This window comes from Lacerta agilis, chromosome 8 (genome assembly GCF_009819535.1).
Source record: "Lacerta agilis isolate rLacAgi1 chromosome 8, rLacAgi1.pri, whole genome shotgun sequence".
Classification (NCBI taxonomy): Eukaryota; Metazoa; Chordata; class Lepidosauria; order Squamata; family Lacertidae; genus Lacerta; species Lacerta agilis.
The window spans coordinates 65,870,694-65,886,966 of NC_046319.1; the positions used below are offsets into that span (position 1 = coordinate 65,870,694).

The window sequence follows — 16,273 nt, forward strand, 5'->3', positions numbered from 1 at the left end:
TCTGGGTTGCTTCTCCTCTTTGAAGGCTTGCCACCATCAACGGTGATAAAAATGGCCCGCTTTAAAGCCTCTGCAAAATCCACAAGGAAAATATTTGGACTACAGGTTTTGGACAGTTTTCCTGCTTTGAAGTAGTTTGTCATGCTTTACCAGTGTGAACTCTCTTGACCCTCAACCAACCTTTTTTTCTCCTTTTCATTGTTCCCTCCCCACCCTTTGTTCCTCCCCCCCCCCTGAATTAAATAGCAGCGAGTGACACTTTGAAATCTCGAGTCAACAACCGTTTCTCTGGCCGCCACCTTTGGCAGCCCCGCAGCAAATGCCGGCGAGCTAACACAGAGGAGGCCTTCCTTCATTATCCATGAAGCCTGCCGACACTTTCCCGAAATAGATTCCTGGGACTATCTCCCCCCTCCTCGCCTTTCCCTTTCCAAGGTCATGGATCCTGAACAAAGCCAGAGGAGCACAAAGAAGGGCGAGGAAGGGTCGAGGAGGAGGCTCGTCAAAGGACAGGCTTTTCAAAGCAGTGTTTCGTCCGCCGCTACCTATCCGGGGAGCTCGGCTCCTTTGCAAGGCTCTCCCCTCCGGGACGTTGCAGCGCAGCAGCCCTTTTCGAGGGAGGAGACCCAGGAGAAGACAGGGCCAGCCCAGCTCAAACGCCCCTCTTTCGAACGCCCTCCCCACACCTCCCAGCTTCAGCAGCATCCCCTGTCGCCAGCGTTCATGCCTCCCCGGAAGCAGGAACATGTCCTTGAAGGCCCCACGACGTGGCAGCTAGTTGACCCAGCCAGGGCAGGTCCCTCCAGTTCGTTTCCATCCTCTGGGCTTCACCCTGGCCAGCTCTTGTCATCCCGTCCTCCTGTCGTCCCTGAAGAGGACATGCCCTCCGTTCCAAAGGTCTACACTCCCCGCGCTTCACAAGCTTCCTTGAAATCCTCAGAAGAAGGCCACAAGAAAGAGAAGAAACCCCAGAAACCTGGCAAATACATTTGCCAGTACTGTAGCCGGCCTTGCGCCAAGCCCAGCGTCCTCCAGAAACACATCCGTTCGCACACAGGGGAGCGGCCCTATCCCTGTGTCCCCTGCGGCTTTTCCTTCAAAACCAAGAGCAATCTGTATAAACATCGGAAGTCTCACGCTCACCGGATCAAAGCCGGTCTTGCCTCGGGGACTGGGACTGAGCTGTACCCTTCCGGTTTGGAAATGGAGAAGATGGCCGGAGAGGAATTTGAAGAGCCCACCGAGGGTGAAAGCACCGACTCGGAGGAGGAGACCAGGAGCACACCGAGCCATTTGGCAGAACTGTCGCCCCGGAGAAAGCAAACCATGTTGTACGGGTCGGGAAGCCAAAGTTCTAGCCTAGAGAGCTGCTCGTTTTCTCACTCCAGCCTGTCTCAGTCTCTCGAAGAAAGCAGCCCGTTTGTGGAGCCGGCTTCGGAGCATGCCCAAAGTCATAAATCGGAGGAAACTCATACTATCAAGCAGAAGCTCGCTCTCCGATTGAGTGAAAGAAAGAAGGTGATTGAGGAACAGGCTTTCCTTAGCCCTGGCAGCAAAGGGAGCACAGAATCTGGCTATTTCTCCAGGTCAGAGAGCGCCGAGCAGCAAATCAGCCCACCAAACACCAACGCCAAGTCTTATGCAGAGATTATTTTTGGCAAATGTGGGAGAATTGGCCAACGGACTTCCATGTTAGCGGCAGCCACTGCCCAGGAATTTCCCCAGGTATCAGCCGAGGAGAAACTCAGCACAGTTCCTTTGTCTGTGCCGAGAACGCAGGTTATTGAACATATCACCAAACTAATCACTATTAACGAAGCCGTTGTTGACACCAGCGAGATAGATAGTGTCAAGCCCAGGAGAAGTTCATTGTCCAGACGCAGCAGCATTGAATCGCCAAAGTCCGGCATGTACAGAGAGCCCTTTGCGTTAGAGATCAAACCCGGCTCTGGTAGCCAACTTGATTCATCTAAGTCACTGATGCCCCACATGGAAAAAATGAAGCCTGAACAATCATTGCTATCACTCCAGCATTCCCACAGTGCCACAGAGACAGTGCCTCTCCTACGAAGCCACTCTATGCCTTCAGCTGCATGCACCATCAGCTCCTCCCATACCTTTAGAGGTAGCTATTCTTTCGATGACCACATCACCGAATCGGAGGTCCAAAGCCGCGGTCAGGTGTCTTCCCACCCACGTATGCTAAAACGGCAGCCCGCCATCGAACTTCCCTTGGGGGTGGAGTATGGTTCGGAGGACGTGGGCGCGGCGAGCAAAGAAAGCTCTTCCAAACCTCCTGAGGAACAAGAAACCAAGGAGAGCGAGCTCACCAAAAAGTCGAGGAAGGGCGCAAAAACAAAAGGGTTCATGTACGAGTGCAACGTTTGCGGCGCTCGGTACAAGAAACGGGATAATTACGAAGCCCACAAGAAGTATTACTGTTCGGAACTGCAGGTCTCCAAGCCCCGATCTTCCAGTTCTCATTTTTCGTTGGAAGCTGAGAAGGGTTCCGTAGAATCTGATCCTTGGCCGCAGATGATGCATTATAAGCTAGGGACGAGTTTAGAACTAACTCCGCTGAGGAAAAGGCGTAAGGAAAAGAGCCTTGGTGATGATGAGGACCCCCCGGCTTTTGAGTTGACTAATCCATCTTCCTGTAGCTCTGGGGCAGCCGCTCAGTTTACTAGCTTGAAACCCACTGAAGTGGCCTTGAACCTGACTTCCGAGTCCATTATGTCACCAGCAGACCTCAGCAAATCGATGCCACTCTCTGACGCCGGTGTCGCTTTCCACTCTAGGACTACAAAACCATCTATTGGTACGGAGGTCAAGGAGAGGAGGACGACCTCAAAGGAGATCTCTGTCATCCAGCACACCAGCTCCTTTGAGAAGTCGGATTCTATCGAACAACTGAGCAGCTTGGAAGGAGAGGAAAAGCTGTCGTTGCCATACACTTCTCAGTCAGCTGCACAGCACAGCCGGCCGACTCATTCCCTGCAGCCAAAGCTTGTGCGTCAACCCAACATCCAAGTTCCTGAGATCCTGGTCACAGAAGAGCCGGACAGGCCAGAGATGGAGCCCGAACCTCCCCCTAAAGAGCCAGAGAAGACGGAGGAGTTTCAGTGGCCACAGAGAAGCCAGTCTCTCTCCCAGCTTCCTGCAGAGAAGCTGCCACCCAAAAAGAAGAGGCTGAGGCTTGCAGAAATGGCTCAATCTTCTGGAGAATCCAGCTTTGAGTCAGTGAGGAGCCCCAGTCAGGAGAGCAGCATCTCCCATGCCTCCAGCCGCTCAACGTCATTTGAACGCGAGGAAGCTGCTTCCCAGTCTTCTGAATCCCACATAAAACCTATTGGGCTTGGCCCACACATGCTAACAGTACCAGGCCACCACCACCCTCACCACCCTACCCGAGAAATGCGGAGGTCCGTCTCCGAGCAGACGCCCAACATCTCTCCCTCCTCTCCAATGTCAGAGAACCGCAGCAAATCATTTGACTATGGAAGCCTATCCTCCTCCTCTCCCACTTCCCTGCCCCGCCCACCAACAACATCAGCACCACAGGAGAGGAGGAAATGTTTCCTGGTGAGACAGGCATCTCTTGCTGGGCACCCAGAGCATGAGCCGGACTGTGGCTCCAAAGGAGGGACCGAAACAGAAGAGCTGCTGCAGTCCACAAGCAAATCTTCAGCTGCAAGTTTGCCCCAGCAGCAACCACCATCCTCTTCCTCCTCCTCCTCTTCTCAAAGAGCCTACCCAGCTGACAAGGGTGAGCCAAAGGACTGCCCTGAGGGCACATATTCCCATCCCTACACCGAAGCTCTGCAGGTGTTTCACCACCCATCGGCACAATTGACGCTCCATGAAAAACAGTACATGACCCCGCAGATTTCTCTCTTGCCATTCCAACATCTTTTGCCACCATCGGGACAGACGGTGGAGCTCTTCTCCAGCCAGACAATGACTGACCTCTTTTCCGCTCAGTATTCCATCCCGCAAATACCGCACTCCATCTTTGAGAATGCTGCCATCCCGCTGCAAGACGCTTTGCTGCACCCGGGCCAGCTTCACATTGCCCCTCCGCTGCTGTCCCACCCAGGGGACGTGGCACTCAGGCAGAGCCCGTCCCTTGTCCCTGTGCACTACCCAAGCTCCCCGCCGCTCCATTCTGCCTTTTTTCTGCCCCTCCAGTCCCAGCTTGCTCTCCAGTTGCCAAGTGACATTGGTGCCCATTTGCCCCAGCTCAAATCCAGGCTCTCTCCGCCCACCAGAAGTCCCATCTTCTCCCCATTTGCAGACTACAGCTCCGAGAGCAGACTGCACATCTTAGCCCGGCCTAGCAGTCCCTCTGCGTCTGTCTCCATCTCTCAGTTGGTGGTGCCTACACGATCTGAGCCTGTCGTGTCCCTAGTGGTCCCAGTTCGCATTCAGACGAATATGCCCTCCTACGGAAGCGCGATGTATACAACCCTTTCTCAGATCCTGGTCACTCAGTCGCACTGCAGCGCCTCTTCTATCATCCTGCCCAGATTTGATGAGTACGAGGCCAAGGGTACCTTGGTTTGCACCGCTAACGTTCATGGAATTGGCCTTGATCTGGCACAGATGATCACTGAAGAGCAGAAGAGCATCTTCCAGACACCCTACCTAAGGCTGCCATTGTCACTCTCAGAAAAGAAAGGCTACATTCCTCTTGGCTCGCCATCCGAAAGCCTGTTGGATCTTGAAGGGAGTCCGTCGACTGTCGGAGGAAGCAAGCGGATGCTGTCTCCAGCCGGAAGCTTGGAACTCACTATGGAAACCCAGCAGCAAAAAAGGGTGAAGGAGGAAGAGTTCTCTGAGATGGAGGAGAAGTCGGAAGCAGCAGTGGCCCCCAGTGCAACAGAGGAAGGGAAGAAGCACAACCAAAGGAGAGTCAAGTCAGAAATGCCCCCGGACGTATCACCTGAGCAGTCTGAGTTGGAAGAATTCCAGGGAACTTCATGGCCAGCCTCTCCACAGCCTGAGGCCTCGAGCCCTGAAGGGCGAGAGGAATCTAAGCATCCAGCTGGCAAGCAGTTGCAAAGCAAGGAATCCCCACAGATGGTGAAGAAGGAAGATTGCAAAGAGCCCGTGGAGCCACCTGCAACAACCTCCCCAAGTTCAGCTCTTCGTTCTGAGGCTGCCCAAAGTTCAAAGAAGTCCCAAGAGGGGCCAGATGTCAAGAAGGTATTTCAGTTCCCCAGTCTCCATACAACTACTAATGTCAGTTGGTGCTATTTAAATTACACAAAGCCAAATCACATCCAGCAAGTTGACCGAAGGTCCTCGGTGTATGCCGGCTGGTGCGTTAGTTTGTATAATCCCAACCTCCCCGGTGTGTCCACCAAAGCAGCCCTTTCGCTCCTGCACTCCAAGCAAAAGGTGAGCAAAGAAACCTACACCATGTCTGCTGCTCCACGTCCAGAGGCAGGGAGGCTTGTGCCCTCAAGCGCCGGGAACCCCAAAATGTCGGAGGTAAGGGAATTGGGTTTTCCTTTTGTCCTCACCTGTTTTGTGAGTAAGAATTGACGTGGATGCTGCCATTAAAATATAGAAGTGGCTATATTAGGGAAACACGTGAACAAAACTGGATTAGTGAAAATAATGTGCCAAATTGTATCGTATTGTGGGAAATTGCCTGGAAAGACGCATGCAGAAATGTGCATGTTAGAAGAAATGTGCATTAAAATGCACACTAATTTTCATACACACTTTTTGTTTCTTAAGTTGCAATCTTAAGTTTGGGGGAATGAGAAATGGAGGTAAACCGAAATCGGCAGGTTCATTCATCCCTAGAGCAGATCCAAGACAGTCTGCCACTTAGCCGAGCTTCACACAGTACAGATCAGTCTGGGGTAAACATAGCTGCTGTTTATGAAGACATGCTAGAAATCATAGCGTTACACGACTGTCCTGGAGAAAAAGCTGTGTTTGGGCTATTTTCCAATGAGATGAAAAGAAGATCAAATGCTTAGAACCACTTGGGGGTCGTTCAAAGAGGGATGTTTTTTGGGGGGGGGGGTATGTTTGGTTTTTGCTTTTTGGGGGGGAGGGGGGTAGTTGTGTGCTGGACTGGTTAACTTCAAAGCATGCTAAAGGCATCGCTCCAGGACGAAAATTTAAATGAAATCCAGATTGCTTTGGGAGAACGGTCCCAGCAACTTAACCAGATTCATACCTGACTTCCTTTCTTCCCTTGTCCTGTAGAAACAGTTATCTAGCTGACGAGGGATTCCTGGGCACTGGGGATCCTGTTCTACCCTCCCACCTGATTTCCCAGGCCTTGACTGGTCAGAAGGTTTTGATTCTTAGTGCCAGGGAGATGCTGGGGTGTGTGTTCATGATTCAGCCCCATACCCATTGGTCACAAATTGTTCCAGAGTCACCCAGTGAGTTTTGTGGCTGAGTGGAGACCTGAACCCCGATCTCCCAGGTCTTAGTCCTGCATGCTAATCACTACAGAAGTGTTCAGGAATGCCCTGCCCCTTCCCGCTCCAAGCACTGAATGAATGCTTGAACAGTTATACATACAAGATGCTCATGGCGGCTGGGGACAGACTGTCTACCTGAAACCTGGGAAGGAGTGGAGAGGAAGGACTGGAGTTCAGTCTTGAGGCTGTACAGTGAAGATGAGGGGGGAAACTCACTGCACAGTAGAAAAACTCACAGCCACCTTTGTGTCCAGTGATCTCCTGTACGACTCCTAAAATGCACAGGGTCATGCAAGCCGAGCAGAGTACTCAGTCCAGATCCTGTTTATGCAACTTTAAAACAAATGTTCTGCCCCATTAAGCATTGCTTGTTCCCACCCACCCCATGCAGCTCGGACCAGTAGCACCAGGTCTAAAATGAGAACCTTCCAAAACAGGTTTAAATCTTACACTTAATTATCACTGATGTTAGGGTGGCTTCTGGATGTTCCCCCCCTCTAATCTCCGCAAGAGCCTTGTCCAAGGTGTCTGTCTTTGGTAACAAACCTTTGGAAGAATAATAAAACCGTTACTTTCATCCTTTGGCGAGGTAGGTTCACCTGCCTTCGCTCCTTCCCAACGAAGGTCGAAAGGACGAAATGAGAACTGAAAAGGAAGAGGAGAAAAGAGGAAAGCCAGAAGATGACATTCCCATATCCAAACGAGGGGAGCCAGCCCGGATCAAGATCTTTGAAGGAGGGTGAGTATTGTGCTTTGCACTCTATCTCCCGTTGCGTCTGTCTGATGGAAAGCTGTCCTCTTGAAAGCAGCTTGTCAGTAAAAGATGCCACATGGAAGTCAGCAGGGAGTCAATCAGGCCCGGCCTTCCATTGTTTCCTTTTCCAAGTCTGTCCATCGCCCTTAAATTCTCTTTGACTTTCATTATCTGTATGCCAATGGAGTAAGCACTGAGTTTCAAAAGAGTTGGACAGAAAACATGTATCTGTCATTCAACTCTTTGCCTATAGAAATTCTGGAGAACTGTGTTGTAAAGGTGCATTGTCCCAGGCAATTTCCCCCAGAGCATTCAGTTTGGATTCAATTCTTTTAAGCATCATATTGGAAGAAGCTAGGAAGACAATAATCTCAAACCTTAGAGGCAGATTGCATTTGTTCACATTGGCTCTTCAGCCCAGATAGCGCAAGCATTGCATATCACCGACTGCATTCGTGGTCACCAAGCTTCCGCACAAACTTGTGCGAAAACATACACACTGGATTCTGCAAGACGTCACGCATCATTGGGCTAAGGTCCTCTCAACCCTCCTCCACCCCTAGAAAACGTCTAAGAGCATTTGCACAGTCCAGATGTTTCCACACATTATTTTTATTCTCTGGATTGAGGTCCTTACTGTCCCAAAGTTTATCAGTTTTATCCATAAATATAATCCAAGAGTGGGGAACCTGCAGCGCTTCTGATATTGTTGGACTACAACTCCCATCAGCCCCCGTCACCATGTTGTGATATTAGTACAAACCGAGCTCCAAGAAGCGAGGTCACTTGACTTGACAAAGAGTCATATTTCACCCTGTGGGAAATCCACCAGTCTTTCCACACATGTGATGTCATTGTAATTTACTGATGTACTTTACTTTCAGTTCTGCATCAGGAGATGCTGGACGCTTTTACAGACAGCTCTGCAATAATGAGCTACGCAGAGACAGACTCTGTACTTTATCTACAATAAAGTAGGTTTTAGCCTTACTGGCTTGTGCGTGTTGTTGTTCTTCAAGCTGGGGAACAATCGCATATTATCTTTGTGCCCCTGGACTCCAGTAGCCAGAGGGCACGGAGGCTTCGTCCGCCTTGGGGGTTAGTCTCTCAACTTGCCCCCGCGGGAAGTTTTCATAACAGGCCAATGGTCCAGGATGATAGGCTTTGTAGTCTGACAACATCTGAAGGGCCACACATTCCCCTCCACAGTATTTTGTGTTCATTTGTTCTGAATTATCAAGAGTTTCGATTGGTGCTCAAACTGCAGTGGTGTGAAATGAAGAATATGGACACCCTTAAATAAATCCTTAAACCCTGCCCCACAATTTTAGTCAAATCAAGACCTACCTGTAGCCAATAAGGATATACTTACTTTTACCGTGCCTAGTTATGGAATTTGTTGCCACAAGATGTGTAATAGCCACCAACTTGAACAGCTTTAAAAGGTAACAACATAAATTCATGGGGGATAATGAGCATTCACCCATCATGATAACTATATGCAAATCTCTAGTATCAGAGGTAGCAGGACTACTGTTTCCCAAGGAGCAATAGCAAGCAAGGGCTATTGTCTTTCTGTTCTGCTTGTGGGTTTCCCAGAGGCAGCTGGTTGACCACTGTGTGAAACAGGATGCTGGACTAGACAGGACTTTGGTCTGACCCAGGAAGACTCTTCTTATGTTCTTCTTAAACAACAGATAAAGGTGCTGTCACTCAAGGTTAGGGGGACACACACTCCACATGGTTTAAATTCCATACTGGTTTCTGCTTTAACACCCAAACTTCACTTGTAAATCAGGATGAGCTTTTTTTGTTGAAGAAGGAGGAAGATTATCCAAATGCTGATTTTCTGAATATATATTTTTAAAGGCTGTTGTTTGGGGCACTGTTGCAATATCAGAAACATGGGGTCCCTCAGACCCCCCCCCAAATGATTGTGCTTGGAATAGCCAAGCCAGAGGTAAGCAATCCTTGTGTGTGTGTGTGTGTGTGTGTGTGTGTGTGAGCGAGAGAGAGAGGTGGCTGCAGTGTTTAACTGATAAAAGCAGTTTGATTGATTAAACAGTTTTTGATTAGCAATAGGGAGGGATTGAGCTCAGATTCAGGAAAACAGACTCTTCTGATTGAATCTGGGTGGATCATGAATCAGATCAGTTCATGGATCACCAAGAGTTGTGTGTTGCCTCCTAAAAATGTATTCATCTTTTAGACTTTTCAGAATAGGGCATCTGGCTACCCAGGGTGTGGGCAGGGCTTCTTGCTGCTGCACACTTTGAGCGCAACTACATTAAGACCCCCCTCAGTGCACCGGCACTGCTCTCTTTCCTTGCTGTATTCGTTCTTAAAGCAAAAAAGCCCTATGCAGTAGCTGCTAGGGGTGCCAACTTGAATAAAATATTGGAGAGACCCAGGTAAGCCCCGCCCTGCATAATCAATCACATAATGGCAATGCCCATCAACTTTGGGGGGCAGCCCCCTCAAATATTTTATTGGGGGGCCGAAACCCTCTCAGCCCCTAGGTGTTGGCTCCTATGGTACCTTCTCTAGGCCTGGGCATTTGGATGCCCTGTTTAGCGAAGGAAACATTATTGGAGGACCAGGGACAGCGCACAACCCTTAGGCCTCCTCCCATGTTCTTATTAAAAAAATTCTGTTTATGTGCAGATTTTTTAAAAAATGAAATTGCATTAAATATCTTCCTGGAAAATGGAAGGGGACAGACTTTTTCTCATCCTCATGCTTTACTAGGACATTAATGGGTCCATCCATTCCTACTTTGATTGATTTTAAAAAGTGTTCTTGATTAACTGGACAATAGTTATGGATATGCAAATACCATAATTTTAATACAGGTACTTATAAAAAAAACTGCAGATAGCAAGAACCATCTTGGAAGTAGCATTTCTCCTTCTCTCACATACACAGGAGGGGATTCGTCTTCTATGATGATGCCTGCTATAACGTATTTGTGTGTAATGGGAAAAGTGTGCCTTTTCATTTCAGAATTCTTGTTTTTCCTTTATTAATTCCATTTTCACCCTGCCTTTCTTCCACGATGGGTATCCTGTTCTTCTCAGGGTTGGCACTCTCAGGGGAAGCGGAAATCATTAGACTGAGTTTCTTTGAGACAAATAATAGCAAGGAAAGTTGTTTTAAGAAGACGCTAGGACTATGGACAGCTCCCAGTGGCCCCTTACTGGCTGAGCAGTGGGAAGAAGATCTCAGCAAAGATCTGAGACCACCTGAAGACTTAAGAAGATGGCCCAAGTCTGTTGACTCCACCTCCTTGGAGGAGTTGACTGTGCTGTATTAAAGGGCCGCCTTCTGCAGTTGCTGGCTGCAGTTGCTCACACTTGTGGAAGAAGTAGGATTAGTTTTGAGAAAGGGCATGTAAGAGGTGAGAAGATAGAAGTTTGTAAAATTATACATGGCATGGAGAATGTGGATAAAGAAAAGTTTTTCTTCCTCTCTTATAATACTAGAACTGAATGATGGAAGATTCGGGGGGAAATAAAAGCAAGTATTTCTTCATGAAGCCCATAGACAAACCATGGAAGTTCCTCCTGCAAGAGACAGTGAGAGCCACCAAATTGGATAGTTTTAAAACAGGATTAAATTAATTCAGGGAGAATAAGGTTGTCAGTGGCTACTAACTATTATGGCTATGGCTATGTTTCTGAATGCCAGTTGTTGGGAACTGCAGGTGTTGCTGTTGTGCTCATATCCTGTTTGCAGGCTTCTCACAGGTTTGAAATATACTCAGAGTTGAGTGTTGATTTCATGCTCTTTGTTTCAGCTCATGGTAAACAGTGAGTGAGTGCTTTCCCCCAAAACCTCAGGCTATATATACATTATTTACACAATGGGTCTCGCGTGATTGGCTGATTCAACTCCCCTCCTGGAGCCTGATTGGGCTGTTTCTGCAGGCCAATCAGGTTGCTGATTCACTTCCTCCTGCAGCCAGATTGGGTGGCTCCTGCAGACCAATCAGGTTGCTGCCTTCTAGGATCCTACCTGCCTATTGTTCTAGGATCCAAGCTCAGTACATAACAGGGTTCTAATGCAATATTATTAGGGACTCATTCTCTAATGAGGTAGAAAGGCTACATCCTGAGGCCGGGAAGTAAAAACCAAGGCATGGGAGAAGCCCATGCCCTGTGGATTATCTATAAGAATGAATTCCAAACTCGCTGCCTGATTTCAGGTCGACTGTGTTCAAAATACAGTGGTACCTCTGGTTGAGTACTTAATTCGTTCCGGAGGTCCGTTCTTAACCTGAAACTGTTCTTAACCTGAAGCACCACTTTAGCTAATGGGACCTCCCGCTGCTGCTGCGCCGCCAGAGCACGATTTCTGTTCTTATCCTGAAGCAAAGTTCTTAACCTGAAGCGTTATTTCTGGGTTAGCAGAGTTTGTAACCTGAAGCGTATGTAACCTGAGGTACCACTGTACATGCTTGTGCCTGCCACTAACTTCACGTGTTTCCAACAAACAAGCAATGGCAGACCTGCACATTGACAGGCCTACAAAGTGCCATTGATTCCAGTAGGAGCTTTGCTTGAATTCGAGTGAAGAGAGAGTTGCAGCCTGAATGTTTTATTCCAAATGTGTCTGGGGGAAAGATATTGGAACATCGTAGCACAATGCTGATATCGTTCTGTTTAACTTTGTTTTGTAGTTTTTTGTTTTAATGTTGCTTTTGGACAAGTCATTGCTTGAGTTTCCCTTTTGTATTATTATTCTTTCTTTTTTTGTGTGTGTCTCCCCTGGAAACTGTTTGCAACCCCTGAGCTGCTCCCAAATATCATGAAGGCTTTACTTTCCAATTTCTTACCCAGATGGAGGCATTCCATTGTGCACAGCCGGTTTATGCTGCGTGCATCAAGCAATGATACATGACAGACAGCTCTCTCAGAAAGTGCTTTGAAGAGCTTGTGATAGTTATTGAAAAGTTAAAAATAGCTGCAAGATAAATCCTTTCCCCACCCCCCCCACCCCCAGTCACTTGAAACACCAAGATGACTGTTGTTCAATATGCAATGTTAGTTGGAAAGACTTATCAACCCACACTGGGAAGGCTTCATGGCAGAGCACATGCAAGGAAAAGCAGTGGCAGATTTGGGACCCTGAAATTTCAGCAATGCCCTATGAGATGCTAAAATTTGGTGCTCCTGCCTTTCATGCTCCATTCAACATAATTGTTGCAGCATCCTATGGTGCCAGCACCCAGTGTGGCCATACTGGTTACCCTACCCTAAAACTGCCCCTGCAAAAAGTCCCAGGTTGATGTTGTTGTTAATTAGACATACATTTCCAGTTTGTTAATTTCCAGGTAGCAAATGGTGGGGCAGACATCTACCTGAGAGCCATTGCCAGTCGGAATAGGCCAGGGATGGGGCATCCCGTGGCCTTCCAGAAGTTGCTGGACTCAGCTCCCATCACCCTTGACCATTGGCAATGCTGGCTGGGGCTAGGGGGAGTTGGAGTCCCCAGGATGCAGTGATGGCCACCAACTCTGATGGAGGATCAGGCAAATGCACGGGGGCAAAGGCTATCAATGGCTGCTAGCTCTGATGGCTGTGCTCTGCCTCCATGGTCAGAGGCAGTGATGCTTCTGAATTCCATCTAGTTTTTATTCAGGAACCAATTGAAAACTGCATATGCTGTCTCAGATGTTGAAGGGACATTAGGAATAAGGACCTTGGGAAGTCGTCCAAAATAGTTATGTGGGCTTAAGAGATTTGACAAGAATTTTTGTGAGCTATTTCTCTGCAGTCATCTATTGGGGCCCTTCTGGTGGTACCACATATACCAGAATTTCATTTAATGGTGACTCAGGTGAAGTTCTTCAGTGCAGTAACACCTACTTTGCATAACACACTGCCCATTTAAGTTCAACAGCCTCGGACATCATAGACGTTTCATTGGATGCTAAAAACTTTCCTGTTTCTTCTACTGGCTTTCCTAGAAGGATGAGCTGACTCAGATTTCTTTTGGGAAACCGGTCTTATGTGTTGTCTTTTTTATTTTTGTACAGCGCTGTGATATTTGCTAATGGTTAGTGGTCCGCAAAGTTTCCTGATAAGTAAATATATGACCAGTCAATTTTGCTTATGTGAATTGCTGCTAGCTGGAATAGCTGTATATAACTTTAGCCCTTCATACTTAGAGAGAGTGTTCCCTGACAATTTTTTTTTTGGCCATCAGGTGTTGACCTTTTAAGGCAGAGTTAGAAAACCTGTGGCCCTCCAGATGCTGTTGGACTCCAACTCCCATCAGCCCCAGCCACCATGGCCAGTACTCAGGAACGGTGGGACTTGTAGTCCAACAACAGTCGAGGGTGGGGCTACAGGTTCGCCATTCCTGTTTTAATGGCAGGAGACATACAATTTTTTAAATTGTCTAGCATAGTCTAAATGGGAGAGAGTAGACAGCCAAAAGACTTATAATTGAAAGTATTTTGAGATTTATTTTATTTTTTAAAGAGAGTTGATGTCTGAAACACTTCGCAGAGGTTTATTTTTGTTGCTTTAATACAAAGGACACACTGGTAAGTTATATTCTTTTTATAAATATGGGCTTGGCTAGGAAAGCGGTAGAGTGGCCTGAAGAACTAAGCTATCTTCTCCCCCCCCCACCTCTCTTAAAATGGATTAGATGAAACTTTTGTTCCTAATAAAAATAGCAGAAAATGGAGCAGGCAGCATAAAATTAGAAGGATGGCCTGTTATGGAATGACTTTTTTATTTTATCGTGATAAAATATTTCAGTCGTCCTTGACATAAGTGGTCAGACAATACAAATCGATAGAGCACTACTCAGACAGCTGGATGCGAGCTATCATCAAGATTCACGAGATTTTACCTAATTTGATCCTTCAAAATGATGCTTCAAATAGATGTTCTGTGCTATTAAAAAAAGTGTGATGCTCCTCACCAACAGAAATTAATGTAAACTAGTACCTTATATTAAAGTGTCCTGTGCGGACAATATATTTGTGAGTCTGGCAAAGCGCTGATTCAGATGGAGAAGTCTCAATCTAATAGACTTAGAATGGGTATTGCATCTTCCTCCCCCCCCCCTTAAATATAAAAGAAAAACTTATGGCTTATTAAACCTTAGTTTCCCCTTGCATCTTAACCAGGAAACCATGATATAATCAAATAGACTGAGACTTAGTTTAGTACTCAGATGCTCTCATCACCTCCCTCTTGCTGCAATTAAAAGCCCCCAGAGTTTGCTGAACCTCTGTTTCCCACCACAGATGAAACAGAAAACTGTGATTTAATGTACTACACCAAGGGTCCCCAAACTTACCTGGCCTCGGGCTGGTTCCTCTGGTGACGATCGCACAGCGGGCTGGAGGGCGGGGGAGCACGCGCCCATACGTGCACTCACTCGCTTTTTCTAGCGCGGCACCAGAAATAGCTCGTGCGCGTGTGCAAGCATCATTTCCGGTGCACTTTTGGTGCAGCGTGACACCGGAAATAGCTTGTGCGTGTGCGCACGGGCCTCCGCAGACCCGGAAGTGCCTTAATTTGGGGACCCCTGTACTACACAGACAATGAGCATCATCATGCCGCCGTTCTCTTTCTCACTGCAATGGAAAACTTCTGGAGTTCGTTAAACCTTGGTTTCTGATTATATCTGAACCGGGAAATCATGATTTATTCTTGTACTATGATGTGGTTGCATATCCCGGATTGAAGCCCTGGAGTGAACCAGTTTCCCAGGGAAGCAGTGACGGACCTACATTTTTGGGGCCCTGAAGCTTAATCTGTCATGCAACCAGCAACGAGGTCTGGGTAACCAGTTATCTTCTTCAATGGGGTTGTTCCATGACAGATCACAACTCCTTTTACAACATCTGTGCTACTGACACTCAAACTTTGGGATGTTTGAAATATATGCAACAACAAAAATCAATCAATTTGAGTCGTACTACTCAGATTTCGTCTACTAAACTCATATTTTCTAAGCAATGTGCTCTAAAGTTTCTTCTGGGGCCCCTCGGAGATTAAAGGCCCTGAAGCTTATGCTTCCTTAGTTTCATAGAAGATCCATCCCGGCTAGGAAGTTAGGGTTAAGAGTCTCTGGAAGCCTTTGTTACAGTGCAGAAGAAAGGGACAGGAGGGCAGAAAGTATCCTACATACACGCTACTTGGTCCAAAGTTCAAGAATTAAACCTGCAGTGCTATACTCCAAGGGAAGCCGACATGAACCTTCAAAACAAAACAAAATAAAAAAAATTCCTTCCAGTAGCACCTTAGAGACCAACTAAGTTTGTTCTTGGTATGAGCTTTCGTGTGCATGCACACTTCTTCAGATACACTGAAATGGAAGTCACCAGACCCTTAAATATAGTGAGGGCGTGGGGAGGGGTATTACTCAGAAGGGTGGTGGGAATGGGTGATCAGCTGATAGGTGTGGTCTTACAGGGAAAGGCAAAGGGTGAGATGGCTAAATATAGCTTTGTCGTGTATAATGAGATAAGAATCCAATGTCTTTGTTCAGACCAGGTTTCTCCATGGTTTTAAGTTTGGTGATTAGTTGCAATTCAGCCACTTCTCTTTCCAGTCTATTTCTGAAATTCCTTTGTATTGAGACAGCAACCTTCAAGATTGTTTTGGACTACAACTCTTTGTGACTGATGGTGAGGTATGTTGGTTGAAGTTGTAGTCCAGAAAATCTGGCGAGTGCAAAGTTGAGGGAAGCTGCTCTAGACCTTTTTTTTTTTTTTTTGCTGTCCTATAAAATTGAAATAAACTTCTCTGTTTAGAATATTGGTATGCCTGAGGTTTTGTAGCCTGTTTTTACCATTCTAGAGTCACGGGCATGCTAGATGAGTCCATTTTAATGGAGGCCAAGCGTCTGGAATAATAATAATAATAATAAAAACCTCCATATTAAGATGAAGTTTCAGAAGTCCGGGCAGACATAGGGATTGGAAACCTTTTGTATTATTGATTCTGTGATGCAATCCCTGCAGCGAACTGCGAGGAAATGCTTAAGAGGCCTGGCCATCTGCAGATTTTAATGTCCGCAGCTTGTTCTGTACAGATAGGTATCT

The 16,273-nt window shown here is 47.1% G+C and overlaps 1 protein-coding gene across 2 annotated transcripts in view; it reads left to right on the top strand.

Annotated features, from left to right (window-relative positions):
- Positions 1-233: 233 nt before the first annotated feature.
- Positions 234-16,273, top strand: part of HIVEP3 (HIVEP zinc finger 3) — a 51,681-nt gene continuing 35,641 nt past the window's right edge. Inside the window, exons 1-2 of one of the 2 annotated variants that reach the window (XM_033158017.1) lie at positions 234-5,493; positions 7,043-7,188. In XM_033158017.1, the coding sequence (XP_033013908.1) occupies positions 439-5,493; positions 7,043-7,188 (5,201 nt within the window). In that variant the 5' untranslated portion in view covers positions 234-438. The remainder of the gene's footprint in view (positions 5,494-7,042; positions 7,189-16,273) is intronic. The other variant, XM_033158018.1, reaches the window with a different exon arrangement.